Genomic DNA, 19339 nt, shown 5'->3' on the forward strand with positions numbered 1-19339 from the left:
TGTAGCTAACTATGGTAGTCTGGATGCTAGCCAAGAGCGGAGGATAGGGGAATACCTTTCCTTGCCTGCAAGCTTTATTAGAATATCGCTTTATTCGCTCGGATAGCTAGATAGGTTCTGAAAGACCCCGGAATAGTGTGAGTTCTTCTTTGAGAAGTCCTAAGGTCCTATGAAAGCTTAAGACGCGAGGTCTTAGCCTCTTTCTTTTCGTTCTACCCTCTTCTACATAGCTGTATAGGAATCTTCTATCTTTCATACTAGTTATTTCTATCAAAGAAGACGGCAAGCTTTTGACAATGAAGTTGCATGACCTTAGAAACCAGCCCTTCGAGCCGCTTCGCAACCTTGTTTTTGCTACGGAGAAGTAGGCGCCAAAGGCGTTTTGATCCCTCTTTCTTTCAGAACGGGGTGCTCATAAAACGAGAGAAAGAAATTGACAATTGTAAACGAAATTTGCCCTATTGACAAAGCCCCGCGATAAGTGCATGCTTTCACTCTGCCCAGACCAAAACTGCAAAAGAGATTCGCCTGTCGGATAATAGTTCTGAGATTGATTCCTCTAATTCTGACAAGGCTAAAGCTAAGAATGCGAGGAAATCTCTGAAGGACATCCCCAACCCCCACCAATTTGGCAAGTTCTTCTAAGGATTCTGGTGGTTCTAAGTATAAGGCAGCATATAGAATTATGGAGAAAGTTGTTGCTTCCCCTGCAGCTCAAGTGGACTTTACTGATGTGCAAGGGAAAGTCAAAGAGGGGCTCTGTGAGCAGTCTTCCTCCTCCTTATGGATTGCTCTCCGTGCTATTGAATTGATGTCCCAGGTCCCAAGTTCCATTGATGAGGCAGATTGGTGACTCGAATGGAAGCAGTTCAAGTTACTGAGACTGTGGATGAAGCCTCTTATTCTTTGGAGGCTATGAATCTTGCTTCATTGGGGTCTGTCCCCTAAGGTTTTTCCTCTTCTCTCTTTGGGTTGTTGAGGGTGCTGGAAGAAGGGATGCTTTGCTTGCCATCAAAGATTTCGGTAGATTGAATCATGTTGACATTCTAGTAATTCTTGAACCTAGAATTAGTGGTAGGAGAGCTAAAAGGCTAATTGCTGAGATTGCTTTCTCTAAGGCTGGAGTTTCTGATGCCACTGCGGGGTATTTGGAATCTGTGGGATAATAATAAGGTTGATATTGAAATTAGACAGTGTCTTGAGTAATCCATTACTATGTGCGTTACTTGCAAGGCTTGGATGTTTAGTGCTGGCAAGCCTTGTCATTAGAAGAGGCTTGAATTGTGGCAATCCGCATTGCAAGCTCTCATAACTTGCCTTGGCTTCTTGCTGGGTACTTTAATGACATCCTTTTCTCACATGAGAAGTCTGGAAGATCCGTTGACACGAAATCTGTTTTCCCGCGTGAAACGTCTTTTCACCCCTTGCTTTTTTTGAAACCAAATCCATTTTCCCGTGATTTTCAATACAAAATTGGTAGATGTAAGAGGTAAAACCTCGTACTTTTGATGAAAGAATTGGTGGTACTCTTGATTCAAAAAGTAGAAGAAGCAAGGCACGAGGGAGTTTACTTGCTCGACCATAGGTAGTTTACTTGCTTAGTGTGAGGTTGCGAAGCAAAAGATACTTTAGGCATTGGAGGATTTTTCTTTTTCTCTTTTCCTTTGTCTTTGGCTACTGGGGGTTGACGTTCGGGTAGTGTCTTCCCTTTTCTGAGTTGCATCTGGTCTACCATCTTAGGCTCTTCTTCTTATTCTGGTAAGTGAAGCTCTTCGAGTTGCTCCCGAAGCCAACCATGTTACAGGTGCTGGGTCCTGCTCGTGAAGGATCCTTGTAGAAATTTTGAGCAAGGACAATGTTCCCCTTATTTTTTCTGGACCCACGACTAAAAAGTGTTGCAGATCTCGCCGTGGTAAGGGCAGTCATTTAGATTGTCCGTCATGTCTGCCTGTTCAGGGACGGTGATTGGGGGAAGTTCTAGTCGAGCCCTTACCTTAAGGCATGGGCATCTAATTATTCCAGAAAAGACTAAATCAATCTATTTTGGGGTTCTGGACCCCTGGCCGGAGGAGAGTTCGTATATCTGGAAGCTTTCTTTTGCTGACTGGGACAAGGTGGGCCGAAAGCTCATGGGGAACCAGGATTCTGATAGTTTAGACCAAAGGTATCGCCTGAAATCGGGAATCCGCTTGGAAAATGCAGGAGGAGGTGGAGGCCCTTTATTGGAGCCTGGCCCTGCAGCTCAACCTGGGAAGTGCTATAATCAAGGTAGAAACCTCGCTGTCAACTGGATGCCCTAGCCCAGCGACAAAAGACTTGCATGCGGAGCTCAAGAAAACAAGAAAAAAAGTGAATAGAAAAGAGACAGGCGCAAAATACGCATCAGTAATGAGGGATGGGACGGCAGTTATTGAACACAGCCCCAAATCAACTTGACTGAGAGAGTCCGTTATAACTTCTCGGTGTAGGGACGCATCCGTGTGTACTTCAAATCACCGACGCGGTTAAACCAAACCATTTCAAGCGCTCCCATATACAATCCAGTTCTACATCTTAGCGCTGAACTAATGAATAGAAATTGAGCTTCACTTCGGAATGGCATCATTTTTAAAAAGTTCTAGCGTTGACAAGAGATGAGCTAAAGAGGTGGCCGGGCAGTTGACTAGACCCTACCACATACAGACAGCAAGCAAAAGCTGTGCCGGCTTATCCGGAAAATGAAATTATTGTCACCCCCAATGCTACTACCTCTTTGCGGAATGCTTGATCAAGAAAAGCAAGCAAAGAAGCAGCGGGATACGGAATATGAAGGGGCTGGGGGTAGAGCCAATAACCAATTGAAGAGTTACAGACTACAGTATAAAGCCCTCAATCATGCTCTTGCCAATGACATACATAGATTGTATATACTTTCTAGATTAAGGCAAATTCTGTGCTCCACGAAAAAACATCGGGGGTTCTTCCTGGACTTAAGGAAGGCAAAACGAAAAGTGCCCCTATGACTCTGGTTCTAGTGAAAGCGATGAAAGTATAGCTGTGCTCCAGTTTTTCGGGTAAAGGTTATACGGCGGTCAAGGCGACCTTATTAAAGATAACATTCGGGACATAAAAGCCTATGGTAATCTCGTCCTTAGTTGCCGAATCTAATGGAGGTTTCAATCCGACGGATCAACCGTAATTTGAAGGTAAAACGGGGAGATGGGAACTCCTACTCTGACTATTGTTGGTTGCGATCTCTAAGCGGGATTTTCAGTCATCTATCCCCTGAAGAACGAGTGTTAAGCGAGTGAAGTGCCCCATAAGCTATAAGGGCGAGCTATATGTTTAAATTCTGTGAGCCGCGATTGAACTGAACGTTCCAAGTGCATCCAGCAGGAATCGAACCTACGAATTTTCGCCCCGGTTGGTATAGGTTGGGCGCTTTAACCATTCAGCCATGGATGCAAAGAGACTCAGCGAGTGAACTAGGTTTTGATATTCCTTCTCGAGCTTCTATTTCTTCCGTTAAAGGAGATTCGGGAAAAGATGGAATAGGAAGACGTGTTTCCAGAACAAACAAGATACGGGTTGAGAAGGGGGAGTTAGCAAAGTTAGACAAGATTGGAATGGGCATAGGAACATGTATTGATGTACCAGATCGGCTAATGCTCCCAGGTTGATGCGATGTATTCCACCAGTTGACTGAAGACTTTATTATTGGTATATCGATCGGTCCAGCACGGATTGAAATAGAAGCCGGTTCGACAGGAAGCTTTTGAAAACGCAGTGCACCCAGGTAAATAAGGAACGAGATGAATACAGAGGTTAAACGAGCATCCCACACCCAAAAGGTGCCCCACATAGGTCTTCCCCGAAACCCCCCAGTAACTAAGGTAAACAACGTAAAAAAGGCACCAATTTCTGTACCGGTTCAGGAAGAGCGAAGAAAAAGGAGATGTTTTGTTAATAGGAAAAAGAAAGTGCTTATAGCCGTAGCGATATAAACAAGAATACTCATCCGAGCCGCAGGAACATGTCCATACGGAATACGAGAATTTCCACCTTGTTGAAGATCTAGTGGTGCTACCCGAAGACTTAAATGAATAGCCATCGCTGTTAAGAACAACCGAGATCCAATGATAATTTGCGCGTAGCTTCTGGTCTTTGACATCAAAAAATAAGGTCGTAATAACGAAACGGACATGCGAGAATTTGGTCCTAGCTAGTGGAACAAGAAAGACATGGATCTATATTCAATACGCAATCAAAGGGTTTCCCCTGCTTTGTTTTCGCTCCGCTCGTGCGCGGCACTCCTTGGTCGCGGAGCGGCATACCGAAAAAAGAAAGGTTTTGGAAGAAAAAAAAGTGGATTCCCTTTTGTGACCAAGAGCCCATCCTTGATCCAAGCCGAGTTTTGCATTCCTTAGCTTGGTGCAAAAGGCTTCTCGCGGGTCTTTTTTCAAGCCCATCTCGAATACGATGCGGTAGGGTACTCGTGACCCTGCTGGTGGCTGCCACTGCCTCACACTTAAATGCCGCCAGCTCTGTCTTCCTACTTAAGGCATCCGCGACCTGGTTGGTCCGTCCCTCTAGCACCATATCAATCAAACTTGGCAAGTTTGTCTCCATCGTCCCGCGTGAGTTTTTTCTGGGTCAGGAAGTCACTCGTCGCCACATTATCCGTCTTGACCACAAATCGTGACCCGCCTACACGTTCTCAAGTAGTGCACTATTGCTGTCATCTCCTTCTCTTGGACCACGCCTTTCGGTCTCATTGAGCTTTCGGCTCTCATATGCTACTGAGTTACCTTATTATACTAGCACACCGCCTATGGTGACGCATCCATGTGTACTTCAAATGGCTTAGTGTGATCTGGAAACTGCAATACGGGGTCATCAATCAATGCCTGCTTTAGGTCCTAAAAAGCTCTTTTACACTCTTCCGATCAGTGCAGTGCGTCCGTACGTCCTTCTTTAGGATATTTTTGAGTTGAGCAGCCCTCTTCGAGTAACTTACGATGAATCTTCAGTAATAGTTCACGAGCCCTAAAAAAGATCTTAGCTCACTCACCTTAGTAGGTGCTTGCCACTCCTCGATGGCTCTGATGCCCATCCAATGCCCGGATCTCCATCTGTCCAACGGAGCATTTATCTTTCTTTACATAGAGGTGATTCTTCCTTAATACCTTAAAAACGGTCCGGAGGTGGCTAACGTGGTAGTTTAACGGATAGCTATAGCCCACGATCAAAGTATACCACCAGCCGTCTAAGTACGGGTGGAATAGCTCATTGTGTAGGGTGCAGAACGTGGCGGGGGCATTGGTGAGTTCAAAAGGCATAACCAAATAAAGCGCCCCTTTATTAGTAAGGTTGCTTGCTTGTCACACAGGTCGTCTTTCTTTCAGAACCTTCCGCGATACGCATTTGGTAGTAGCCCAACCGTAGATCCTACTTCGAGAAGTATCTCGCGCTGGGCGAAGAAGTCCGCAATCAAAGTGGACACTTGTTCTTGATGGTTAGGTTACCTTGTTGAGCGCCTGATAATCAATGCACAAACAAGGCTACCGCTTCTTCTGGAATAAATAAAACAGGGGCCCCCGTCCTCCCCCCTAGGAAAACCCGCCTTTTCCCTTATTTAGCCCTTTTTTTTTCTGGTTTATTTTTATGGCAAGAAAGAATCTTGTCTTCAATAGAACACCAAACTATCGGCCATTTTTGCCTCAGCTTGCAAACTCCTTTGATTGGGCAAGTCAAGTTGTTTGTTCAAACTTCGGCTAAGGAATAAAAACCTTAATATAACCGAAACAGGTATAGGCACGTTTTTGTGGCCTTCTCACCTGGTGGAATCATACCACTACTGTTTCCTATCTGGTTAGGTTTTCCAGATGGGTTAGTAGTTAATTGCTATCACCTTGGTATGGTGCGGTATTTTCTTTTGGAGTCGTGTCGTCCAGATGACAAGTATTTGTTGTCTGTGCGGGATGATTTGGAGCGTAAGCTCACTGAAGAAGGGCATAGCACCTTGTAGAGAGTCATGCTCAGATATTGGGTGGAATCTCTCGTACGATATGTCCGGTGGTATGAGGAAGCCTGTTGTGATTTCACTTTACCTTTGGAACAACTATTAGATCCACCTGCGGTTTGTCTACGTCCTGATCGGAAAGACCTTTTAAGTAAGTTTCACAAATATGGTCTGATGTTCAGATGTTATGACTAAATCCGTCAGCGTCGCTGTCCGCTACCTTTAATGGGCAGCGCTGTACGATTGAATGTTGAAGTTGTGCAATCTCGTCTTTGGTTAAGGGCCAACTCTTGGTTGGAGTTGGTTTAACGGACCGAAGAGTGCCACTACGATAAGTTTCATTATGTAAATACGGAAAAAAACTTGTCGTGGGAGCAGCCAAAAAAGAAGAGACATGAATTCATTGAACAACAAAGAAAGAAATATTGTAAGTAAAAAGAAAGACAAAACAATATAATATAGGCACTACTTCTAAGATAGAATAACAATAACAAGAATTGCTTAAGTAACTCAGCGCTTCAAACCCGATAACGCTTTTCTTTCACTAAATATGCTGTTCCATACTATTATGAAAGGCTAAAGGCGCCTGGCGCGCCGTACTCTTTCTTTATCAGGGAGATGCTCCCCAATGAGCAGGTGTGGAAGCTATGAAATTAGATCGACCGTAATGGAAGCGGCCAATTCGCGATAGACGAGTGGGTAAGTGTCACGTGAGTAGGGGTATCGTGGAAGAAGTAGGTTCGACTCCCATAGTCCCAATGTGGCGAAAAAGACTGATCTGGCCTCATGTCAACTAAAATTTTTTTATACCGTATGACTTGTTTTCAGAAAGTGTTCCAGTGTATTCATCCAAACTAGATCCATGATAAAGTTATGGATACGTCCACAAAACCGGAAGTCTTTCGATCCCATGCAGTCAATGCCAATGGGTGTGCTTAAGAGCTGGTGGCAACCAAATACCTTTCACACCTAACCCGGGCTTTTGCCAACAACCTTTCTTTTTTTTTGGGGGCAATTAACTAACAACTAATCTTGGCCTAACAAGACCTCTAACATCCTCATCTAAGCAAGATAAAATGCAATGAGGTTACGAAGTAAATCTGTGCAGACCCAAACCCAATGAGTGACCAAAGTGCGCAAGACCATCTGCAGCAAAGTTACACTCCCTGTAAACATGCTGAATATTACAAACCCAATCTTCATGCCAAAGTCTCTTGCATTCTGACAACAGACCAGCAAGAGGGTGAGAATCTTCCCACTGGCCATTTATGATATGAGATTCACCACAAGAGCAGAGTCAACTTCAGCAATGAGATGGGGAATGTTGAGCTCCCAAGCAATCTTAAGACCAAAATAGAAGGCCCAAAGTTCTGCAACAAGAATCTCACCAACACCAAGATTCACAGTAAAACCAGAGATCAAGTCCCGACCAGCATTTCTAATAAGCCCACCACCAGTAGTCGTCCGGCCGAAAAACGGCTTCATCTTGTCGTATTGATCATTGGTCGAGTGTAGTAGTTTAGGGAAGTCGCATGTCAGATGGGAACCTGCATGTAGACCGATTTCATGTAGCGGTAGACTAGCTCAGTGCAATGGTAAACTAGCCTACCACTAAATTGAGCTAATATATACTATTGTATGAAGTTGATTGACATTAATGTATTGATGCATCAATGTATTGAAAATGAGCCCTCACAATACACGTAATTAATTAAATTATATAAAAATCCTGTGCATAAGAAAAAAGGAGAGTGAAGATCAATAGTCTAACAAGTCTTGCACCTTACCTTGTGAAAATTGATATTGTCATCAAAGGCCCCCTAACTTGGTCTTGCTTCTTAGCCAAGTAATTGTATTTCTGCACACCGGTAGAAGAATTAGCGCCATGTTGAACTTGAGGGTCTCAGCTCCACCTTTTGCAATGCACACACAATAGCCCATTACATGGAAGACCTCCATATGTCTATACTAAACGAATTTCCAAGCGAAGAGCCCATGCATATCAAAAGCCATAGCACAATGACCCAAATCCGCCTCCAATTATAGCCCCTCTGGGATGTAAAATATATCTTTTCTCACCATCCCCATAGTGTATGAGACAAATGTATGCATTTCGATTAGGGTCGTATTCTATAGTTACGATTCTACCATATATGTCTTTTTCATTCCGTCGAAAATCGATTTTACGGTATAGACGCTTATGACCTCCCCCTCTATGCCCTGCGGTAATGATTCCTCTGGCATTACGACCTTTACTACAACTATGCATGCTGTCCATAGATCAAATTATTTCATGGATTGGACTTCACTTGACTGTCTACGGCTCCATTGCGTGTGCTCGGGGTAGAAGTTTTGTATAAATGTATCGCCATGCTATTAAGTATTTTGATTTAAGTTCTTTTCTTTCTAAGAGGTGGAATAGAATAACCCGGTTGAAGCGTAATGATCATACGTCTGTAATGCATTGTATGTTCCATAGTGGGTCCCATTCTTCTACCCGGGAGTCGATGACTATTCATAGCTATTACCTTGACACCAAAGAAGAGTTCGACCCAATGCTTTATTTCTGTCCTAGTTGATCCTGATCTTTTAGAAAATTCTCACGTGTTATTACGGTACGTATATAAGCAATAACCCCGGGGGAATAATTGAATACTTCTTTTTTTTATTGGGACCAGCTGCGCTTACCTTGCTTAGCCAGTGAAGAATAGACTAGTGTATAAGATAAGGGCTAGAGGTGGGCTAGTGCTAGAGGCGAGCCTTCTTTTTCATACGGGCCATTCACTGAACTGAGCCTTAACCCGCCCGGGCTTTCATCACACCCCTGCCACCAATGGTTCAACCTGTCACCCATATTTGATTCACCCGTAGTACCAATAAATCTCTTTCAACTACGCCGTCCTAGCTCGGGTTACTAGCTCAACATACGGAACGAGGACGAATGCTAGGTTAGAATCTGATACTAAACTCTTAAAGGGGATCATGGTGTCATACGAATCACCTTATCTTGATACCATTGCAAGTGTAAAGACCAATCCCATCATGGCATGATAGGTCCATAAACTAGAGACGATTAGATAGCACCATCCGACTTCCTTAGCGAATACTAGCGCCATCCTCAGACACTGAAGTCAGTCGGAGATATAGATTCGATACAAGCCCCATAGGGATCATAATCTGGATATCCTCCGTTCAGCCCCTTTTCAAAAAAAGAGATTTAAGTTGCGGGGGCGAAGCTTTCTCTTTAGGGCTTATTAATGCTTTATGGGCTTTTTTAGAAGTGGATCTCATAAAGTTATGGAGGAGTGTTGGCATTGAAAATGCTGCAGTGGGTATTAAAATACCTAATGATTTACAAGCCTGCGGTTCGGGTAACCCTCCAGCCCCATTTTCGAAGTGTTCTTGCAGAACCTCTGGGTACTTATCCTTTAAGAAAGGCTCGAGAGACCTACTTGCCACGTGGCAAGAGAAGAGGCCATTACCCAAAAAAACTGTGATAAGATCTCAAAAGAAAGAAGAGTATTTGAATCTGGGTCCCCTATGATACTTGGCACGAAGCCATGGGTCCTAAGGTAGATTGGAATAAAAATCTGATCTCCACTCTTTCAAAGAAATACGAAGGCTATAAATAGGATATATAAGCCTCACATATACATGCGCACAGGTTTTTTTACAAATTACTTAACACTTGTAGCTTTGAAGAGGCACTCAAGTGCTTGAAGGAGAAATAAAGATAAGCTCGCCGTAGGGAGATAAAGTCCCCAAGAACCAAAAGGACATGGGATATGGGACGCGTGTCTAGTTCTAATTGGAAAGAATATTTCTTCTGTCTCCCGTCTGACACAGTTTGACACGCGGTGATACTTGATTGGCTCCAAATCTATAGTTGTAGAAAGAATATCATTGAAACAAGCACGCGGGAAAAAGCAAGCGTCTGATCAGATAGGCAAACACCTTTTTCCTAAGCGAGGACGGAGCTGGCGAGTGACGATTGCCCTATCTCTTAAAGGGGGGTTGGAACCGGGAAGTACTCTTTGACAGAATTGACGCTTCGCGTGGGCGCTCTATTATTGCCTCCTATTCCTGAGGGGGGGTCGGGGTTGCGTGGCGATACCCGCGAAAAACAAGGGACTAGTTGCTCTTTTTGGTGGGCCTTTCGTACTCAAGGGAGAATTATTGAGCGCACTAAAATCGGTTCAATATTCATGAAAAGCGGGGTTTGAAATTATCCATGTTACGGAACCAAGACAACCTATCTTACTAATAAAAAAAGAAAGGGTTAAGGGCCTTCAACGCCTATAAATAGAAGCTTCTTTCGGTCTCTCTTTGGCAAAGGGAACTTAGAAGTAGGCAAGAAAGAGCTTTGAGTAGCCATGGCTATCGCTAACAGACTTGCGATAATTGAGCAAGAAATACGTCAGGTGGAAAACGAGAAGCTCCAACGGGAGCAAACGCTAGGTGCGTTCTGGGAACATATGCCTGCTATCGATCCTATTATCATACGAGATCGTATGCTCTTTCTCCAGAACCAAATTCGCGCTCTCGAAAACAGGAAGGGGGCGCTGCTCCAAGAACGGGAGGGGCTCCTTGTGGAGGTTGCCATCCTCCGTGACCCACCCACTGGGGATGGGGAGACTGGAAGAAATTAGCAAGTGCTTAGCTCAGTTTCCAGCACTGTTCATTATTATGTTTAATTAAGTTCTATGTCTTTTGTTAACTTAATGTTAATATTTTGTTAGTTAACTTTGTAATAATGTTGTGTGGCTGAAAGTTGTCTATGTGTAAGCTTCCTATTGGATGTATTCCTATGTATAAAAACTGTAGTGCTGGAATGAATAAGAATAAAAATCTGCTCTGTTCTAGTGATTTGAATTCTTTGTGAAATCCGGTTTTTTTCCTTTCCATTCACTCAGATCTCTTCCGTTTCATTGATTTTGTCCGGATCCTCCTTTTCTTCAGAAAAAAGGGAAGGGGAAGGAGAGAGGTCAAAAGCGGTGCAATAGAAGATTCAAACCGCGGATCAAACCAAGTAGACGAAATAATAAGCCTTAATGACGAGAGATTCCCCGGTCCAAGCTTGAATGAAATCTTCTTGTGATGATAACCTCATAATAACATGTCTTGGATCGAGTAATTCAATACGAACTTCGCTGTTCATCATCCAGTGAGTGCGAATATGAGGTCTAGCAGAAGAAGAGGAGAGGTTCTGAAAGAAAGAAGGTAATATCAGTAGTGAGACTCGAGGGTACCATCAGGGGGGTTTACTAGCTCGACTGAAAGGAACACTTGCCCCTGACCGCCGAGAGTTGGCCTGTGCCGCAGACTTCGTTCCATAGCTTTTAGCAGAGTGGGAAGCCCTGGGGAGTGAAATGAATTAAGTAGCTTATTTTTGCGTGTTGCATTAGAATCTTCTGGCTACGCCTCCTAGGTATCGGTATTTTTTTTTACTGAGATTGTATTCGACCCTAATGGCAAAAACCAGTAACTATCTTAATAGTAAGGAATCCCACAACTACATCATAATATAAAGGATCAGTTTCAATGGATCAATTTCTCCTTTCTTGCTTTTTTCTACATCTCTGACGTTGCTCCGGCTTGGGCTTGCCCGACCAGAATCATTAGGGGGTCTACTTGTGTTTGCCTGTGCCCCGGCTGGATGTACCGTTTGTAACCCAATTGGATACCTCTATTAAGATCTAGAAACATATGGATTTAGGATGAACCACGGAAAGGACATTTTAAAATGAGCAGCTTCATCTCCGGCATGCCGAAAGGCTCATCAATCACATGATCAATAAATCTATACCTGCCCAACCCTTTCTGTTCACCATATTCATCTAGGCAATCAGATTCCGCGATCAAGGTTAAGAAGGACCATCCGATGCAACTAACTTGAAGGCTATTGAACCTAAATGGGAGGGACAGCCAATGAAGCAACAGACACCCGGCGGAACCTTTCTTCACTTCTTCGCTTTCTTTCAGAACCTGGTCACTCACACTTCTACCGGCTGGGAAAAGATTAGGCAAATCAGAATCCCTAAAACAAATCTTTCAAATACTTCCCGCGCCTTCGGTGCCCCCTTATCAGTGATCCATTCACCCACCTCATTGCTTAACCCGACCAGTTTATTCCTTCTTCTTCTAAGCGGAAAGAATTCTAAATTCTTATCCCCCTGCATCCACAATAACTCTTATTGATCCATGATTTGGCAGAATTCATCTTGCAGATCCCTCTCAAGATTCAGGTTAGCTTTATTCCAAAGAGCCCGCTGCCCACCATTAAGTCTAGCCAACACTTTTTTCTTTCGTTGCTGCAAGTGCCCAAAGACCTGGGCATTCGAGCAGAAGTTCAGATGATTATCATTCCAGCTGGCAGTCACAACTTGATTAAAATCATGGTGCTTAAGCCACATAGCCTCAAAACGAAAAGGCCTAAGATGAGGTGGACAAGGATCAAGGCTCAAGAGTAAAGGGCAGTGATCAGACCAGACCCTTGTCAGATGCCTAATACAAGCTTCGGGAAAGCCACTGATCACAACAAAGACCTTTATCAAGTCTCACCATAACCAGACCACAAAAATCCCTTTGGGGCTTGGCGGAGTAAGGTTTAGGCTTTCCCTTGCCAACTATTCCATCTGGGGGCCCTTAGGACAACTAGGCTGTTTGAATGTGCGTAGCGGAGTGAAGTCAAAGGACGTAAGATAGAGGAAGTACAGATAAACATCCTTTTGCCTGGCGTAAGAGAATTGACGGAAGCCAAGCAGCGTCAAGACGAGTCTGTTGATGACTTTCTCCATATACCGAGTACGTTGATAAGATCATCAGTCAATTAGCTGCATCTGAGATGAGTAAGAAGTAATCCTTCTTCACTGCGTTCAGACCTGGAGGGGAATCACTAATGTCTCCCTCTTAGTTGTCCAGTCTACTTACTTCTCCACTTAACTCCCCGCTATCATAGATTTTTATACATTCTATTTCTGGCTGCTATCTTTCTAAGGATTAGCCTGATTAAAGATAGCTAAGAGATCTGCCCAAAGACGATTACCACGGGTCTATTTAACAACCATTCCCAGATTGAATCGAAGATCGGCATCTATGGTATTATCGAAAGAGGACAAAGGACGGCCAAGGACCAAGAACAGTCTCTTTCCTGTGCTATCAAGAACGAAAAGAAGGACGGGAAGGAGCAGGAATTGCGGGATGCTATAGAGATAGATGGCTATGAGACTAGTCCAAAGAGTCACTTTCTAAAGCTTCCTCTCCTCTCTTAACGGAACAAATCGTCGATTTCAAACTGAACTAGCCCTTTTTTGCCCACCCACTTACCCCCTATGACTAGAAAGCCAGAAAGAAAGAAAAAAATTCCCATTAGCTGAAGAAGAGCAGAGGATGAAGGCACTCCACCATACGCAGGGTTCTCAAAGGAGATTGCCAAAGCTTTCCATAAGAAGGTAAAGATCAGACATATCCAACCTGTGAAGCTGGAGCTGAGCGAGAATCGGACTCCTCTCCATGATCCTAGAGGAAAGTTCAAGCGGGCCTATGTAGTCAAAGAAGTTTGGCCAGGAAAGGCAATCAAGCTCACGCCCCGAATACACTTGAATCTGATTTTAGCATTAAATGATCCTTTATTGGTTTGGTTAATCTTGGTTTACTGTGGAAGTTGTTCAACATGGCCGGGGATCTCATAAGGTCACCGTCGAAGAGAAAAGCTTTGACGCCGGGGCACCCGGCTATTTATTTTGACAAAAGAAACATAAAATATGTTTGTACCGAGAGCTGAATTAACAACCGCAGACGCGGGTCAAACATGTGACAAAAGATCTCGAACATTAAGAAGGGGGTCGCCGACTCCTACTTTAAGTCGAAACAATGACAACATGAAGAGCCAATCAAACAATCTAGCGGTCGCTCCTGATTGAACGTACCATCGGTCGCGCAATACGAGGCCATTAGCAAATCATGAACAGGTTTCAATAACCTTTGATTGACATAATTACCGATTGCAAAGAGCCCCCGTTTAGTGCCTTGTTCAATAGTTTGACCCAAACGACCGGCAACCTGTGGTATCTCCAATTGAGAATGGTGCGGGGCATTCAAAAAATGCAAAATAGAGGCCAGAAAATAACTTATTGTTAGAATCCCTAGCGAATAACTCTTTTTGGCCACAAGATGCCAGAAGACCAATAAAAACCCTGTGAGTGGATAAACTCCAGCATTTTAATAGGATTTTTTTAGAATCTCCTATGTTTCTGAGACTGCAACTGCGATCTATGAAGATGTAGATTAAAGACTTTAGTTCCGTTTCGGCTGGTTGTAAAAGGTATATGACAAAAGCGGTACGTGAGCGAACTGCCTCCGCCTCCATTTGATCAGAACCATCATTAGATTATTGCGCTGTTGGGCACTTAGATCATAAGGGCTAACTCAGAAAACCCTTTAAAACGCCCCTCTTCGGCCCTGGCGGGGGGATACATCACACGGATCATATCTATTATCAATTTACCTTCGTGGCTATAAATACGTCTGCCTGCTGGTATTGAAGAATTGGGGCTCGGTTAGCAAGGTTAGTAAGTCCGGTTTCGACCACAGGAGCAGAGACTGCTGAAGGTTCTAGTCCCTCCCCTGGCGGTGAGACCGCTTCGTTCCTGTCAGAAAAAGGATCTGAATAGCAAAAGAGAGTTTATTTGCTCTAAAAAGGCGAGCCCAGAGAATTCTTTTTCTCAAACCAGCCGGTTTTCCGTTGCGCCCATTACTCTTTATTCTTTATATTACTGTACTATTCTGTCTTACGTAACAATTACTATGTTAAAACCATACGTGAAGCCCGGATCGGAGCCATATCGAGAGCAAGAAAACTTTAGTCCCTTTCTTCGAATTCCTCGCCTAGAGCTGAAGCTATCGAGAGTGAACCGTGCAAGAATCGGAAATGCACTCACTCGCCTAAGCTATCTCCTATGTAGACGTCCGGGGTGAAAGGCATATGTTAGGTGGAGAAATTGATATGGAATCGCCTTGTACCTCATGTCAATCAGAAACGGAAACTGCTACATCCCAGAGGGACAACTTGGAAAGAGGAAGCCGAAAAGATGATTTTACTCTTCCTCACATCGATGCTCTGGTGGACAAGACCGTGTCTGCGCGCTGCAAGTAGAGTAAGGAGTAGCCCTTTAACTCGTTGATTGTACGCCCTGGGAGACGGTATCAAAAATGGGATTTCAATGCCTCTGGATTCGAACCAATCAAGCTAACTGCCAGAAATGCGTAGAAAAGTTGTAGAGAGGCCCCGAAGGTGAGCCTAGGAGCGAAAACGCAATCCTATCCGTAAAACAGAACCTTTTTCCCCGTTTCCTGACCCCGTCTCCCAACCCCTTTCTTTTCTTTCAGAACCTTTCTTCATGATGTTTTCTACCTCCAAATGTGCGGGTAAAGCAACCTTTTGTCAGAAAGTTAGAAGGTCTTATGAGTGAAACCCTCAGTAAAACGGACTTCTTTCGTAAAGAGTCTCTCTCTTTCTTCCCACTTCACTTCGTTCAGTGCCTTTGCTTCGCAACCTCCTGCTTGACCACTCAAAATTACAATCCTTACAATCCCCTTAGAGATTGCGGTCAAGAAAGTCTTGCCATTTCCTGTTTTATCCATCATTCCTTGTTTCATAAACAACTGTTCCTTCTCCAACTCACTCAGCCTCACTCTCATTCTTGAAATCTCCAGCTTCAGTTCTTGTGTCTTTAATGAAGCACATAATTATCTCGAGGGGACATGGCTGCACTTGGTACACCACTGCTTATTCTCTGCGAGAGGAATCCATGTGAGCTTCCTGCATTCTTCAATCGGAGCTGCTCGAAATACAGAACTTGCACTGTCATCTGTACTGGGAGTCGCTCATTTTGTGCAGCGTGGTTGCATGCTTATTGAGAGAGCTTTTTGCAGTCTATGAACCCGCTGAGCTTCTTGCATTCTTGTTCAGTTAGCAATGAATGAACCTTCAAATATATACCGCCCGCCCTGTAAAGCCCATCATCGATGACACGAGCATAATAAGGCAGGATTTCAATCATAGCAATGAACTTTTGTAAGCTCGGGTAAGGCTCAGGAGCAATTTCAGCTAAATATGTGTCAATAAGCCGTCCAACTTTCAACAATGAACCATGACTCGGAGAACCAGTGCCTTCAGATTCCACAATCTTCATTTTCTTCTCGCTGCAGAAAATTGACCGGTATTCGATGAACAGTATCAACATCATATAATGAACCGCCAGCTTGGATTGATGGTATAAGGAGATCGTCAAGTGAAACCATTTCCAGCCGAAAAGGAATCCTCCTTTCAATCTCAAGCCTGCAGGCGACTGTAGCATCCACCACGATTGCCATCCTGAGCATCCCAAACCTCTGTGGCACCGAACAACTTTTCTCCGTTGGCATTAAGCTTATAAGGGTTTCCACTTCGCTGTGCTCAAATTCGATTTATGCCATGCACATTTTCCACCTGATTAAAATGCATGAAAGATGCAACAATGCTATCCGGTCGAACACCGAGTCTTGCCGTGGCACAAATAACCCTTTGATAATATTCTATCCTGAGAGAGCTTCAACCCACACAACCACTCTTAAGCTCTGAAGATTCACCATCACAATTTCACCCTTCCTTTTTTGGCTCGCTGACGCTGCGGATACCTCTTGCTTTCTTTCAGAACCATCGGTGTCGTGTCTTACTTCGCTTGGAGTTCTAGTTACTTCACTTCGGTGCTAAAAGCCAAATCATCGTCCGCATCTAATCAATCCGCTATCCCCTTTCTCTTTCTGCAAGAAATCGTCCTGTCTGCATGTGTCCTCAAAATAACGTATTCGTGGTATTCTCTTCCCAACAGCTTATTCTATTACGAATTCCTACTCACTCGCTCGCCTTCGGGTGAGTGAAGAGTTCGTCGCTTCCCGAAGAGAGGGTATTCATTAAAGCAGTAATCATCGAATGAGAAGTCTTTGGGTCCAAGAAAGCAAGCCGGGAAGGCATAGAGTCGACGCGAAATCCCGGCTAATCAAAAGTACAGGCAGAAGGCCAAGAGCCTAGTCATGCAAAGATCCAAGCAGCGTATTCTCATTCAGGTGCGAAAACAGCTTCTTCTCGACGCAGGAGATTCGTGAACAAGCCCATCTAAGAGCTTAGCAGTAGCTGCCTTTATTGTGACAGAGAGAGCTTCCAACAGGGAAGGCTCAATAATCCCACCTCGTGCCGGAACGTCATCAGTCCTAGAGCCTATTTGATGTGTCCTCTTCTGATTCAACCTCGTACAACAACTATGGCAGCCAAGAGCGCTGCTTATTCCCCTTCATGTCTGAAATCTTTGAGTTTGCATCCGCTGTTGATCGATTAGTTCCTGTTGAGGGAGAATTAGTAACATCCACTGAAGAGCAGCCGGCATAATCTGATCTAGGACTAGGACCTGGCCCTGCGTGTGCATTTAGTAGAATATTTCCTAGCGCTTTTTTCGGATCTCTAGAAACATACAGATTTTAGGATCTTCTATATCATATAGGTTGAACCGAGTCGGAGACTTAGCCTGATATTGCCAACCACTTCAGCCCGGAAGAGATGCTCATGTAACTCATTCACAGGGACAAGGAAAGCTGTTCTATGGCCACTCGGCGCTTCCGGGGAATTCTTTTTATGGTTTGGGGCGAAGAAATATGTGTTTTCGTAGGAGAGTTCATCTGGTTCAGGATTTGGCCATAACATCTGAGAATGTGTATACCGTCGGGAGTACATGACCGCGGAACCGCCCTATTCTTTTTCTTTTATCAAAACTATATTCGCATGGCTTAGAATCTACTCTACTTACCAATAGGGATATTCTGATGGGACCGAGGAATCAGAGTTCTCTTCTTTAGGGAGGATTGAGAAAGTACACCTCCCGGAGCTATTTGATCAAGTGCCGAGCTGCTTTCGCTTTCGATCGTAAATGCTTCTGCCGTGGCATCTACGAAACGACAAAGGAACAAGCATTTTCGGGGACTAGCCGGAGATTTCGTACCAAAAGAAAGGAAAGATCATTCTCCTCATTTTCGAATGAATTATTTAAATTGCGTATTTTAAAAAAGAAAAGTTTCCGAGCAAAGCGAGAAGCCACTTCTTGCCTAAGAATTGCTCCACCCGCTAGAAAATTGCATCGCATATTTCGTGGATTGAAATGTCGTATATAAATCTAAAAAGAAAAATAGCATACATAAATAACTAAAATAGAAGCCGCGCGGCGCTCTTTGGACTTTTCAAACTGGGCTAATGTTTCTGTGGTACTTCTTTCCCATGCTTTCCGTTGGGCAACACCCAACTACACCTCTCTATAGTTCTTCACTACTCGTACGGGAAGGTAAGAGGAACTTGCTTTTCTGGAGGGAATTATTGTTTGTCAATCAAGAATGCCTCAACTGGATAAATTCACTTATTTCACACAATTCTTCTGGTCATGCCTTTTCCTCTTTACTTTCTATATTCCCATATGCAATGATGGAGATGGATTCCTTGGGATCAGCAGAATTCTAAAACTACGGAACCGACTGGTTTCACAGCGGGGGAACAACACCCGGAGCAACGACCCCAACAGTTTGGAAGAGATTTTGAGAAAAGGTTTTAGTACCGGTGTATCCTATATGTACTCTAGTTTATTCGAAGTGGCAAAATGGTGTAACGCCGTCGACTTATTGGGAAAAGGGAGGAAAATAACTTTGATCTCTTGTTTCGGAGAAATAAGTGGCTCACGAGGAATGGAAAGAAACATATTCGATTTGATCTCGAAGTCCTCATATAGCACTTCTTCCAATCCTGGATGGGTGATCGCTTGTAGGAATGACATAATGCTAATCCATGTTCCACACGGCCAAGGAAGCATCGTTTTTTAATCTCATTATGACCGGAAGAGATTCTTTCTCGATCAGAATAGTGGAATGGAAGGCGCTACAAGAAAGGTATACCCCTTTTCATTTCAAATCGCCCCAGACGTTCAGAAAGGTTATCGAGATTCTCAATCGCTCTTTTTAGTGGGGAGGAATAGTGCGGGAAGGGAGCGAGACCGAGCCGAGCCACTAGGAGAGTAAGCCCTTCCCACGTGTCAAAATGAATGCAGCCTCAACCCGAGAGATCAACCTGCCTACGCCTTTGATTTTAGGCCGCCGGCGGCGCAGAACGCACTAATCCGCGACCAGCAAGTTTTCCGAAACTGAATTGAATAGAATTGTGACTTTCCAAAAATGCTTGCTGAAAATCAAAGAAAGAGGGTCCATTTTCCCACGTAGTTCGTCGGTCAAACCAACGATTCTCTTCTCAAAGTAATAGAGAGATCT

At 44.0% G+C, this 19339-nt stretch overlaps 1 protein-coding gene and 2 pseudogenes across 1 annotated transcript; 1 reads left to right on the plus strand and 2 right to left on the minus strand.

Moving 5' to 3' along the window:
- Positions 1-3384: 3384 nt before the first annotated feature.
- Positions 3385-4281, minus strand: LOC133730201 (putative cytochrome c biosynthesis ccmC-like mitochondrial protein; annotated as a pseudogene).
- An 11170-nt stretch (positions 4282-15451) lies between these two features.
- LOC133730202 (BTB/POZ domain-containing protein At3g08570-like) lies at positions 15452-16701 on the minus strand (annotated as a pseudogene).
- A 1422-nt stretch (positions 16702-18123) lies between these two features.
- On the plus strand, positions 18124-19141 carry LOC133728228 (putative ATP synthase protein YMF19). Its single transcript, XM_062155630.1, has one exon. The coding sequence runs from the start codon at positions 18419-18421 to the stop codon at positions 18896-18898; it is 480 nt and encodes a 159-aa protein (XP_062011614.1). The 5' UTR covers positions 18124-18418; the 3' UTR covers positions 18899-19141.
- The last annotated feature ends 198 nt before the right edge of the window (positions 19142-19339 follow it).

The sequence above is a fragment of the Rosa rugosa genome, chromosome 2 (genome assembly GCF_958449725.1).
Source record: "Rosa rugosa chromosome 2, drRosRugo1.1, whole genome shotgun sequence".
NCBI lineage: Eukaryota > Viridiplantae > Streptophyta > Magnoliopsida > Rosales > Rosaceae > Rosa > Rosa rugosa.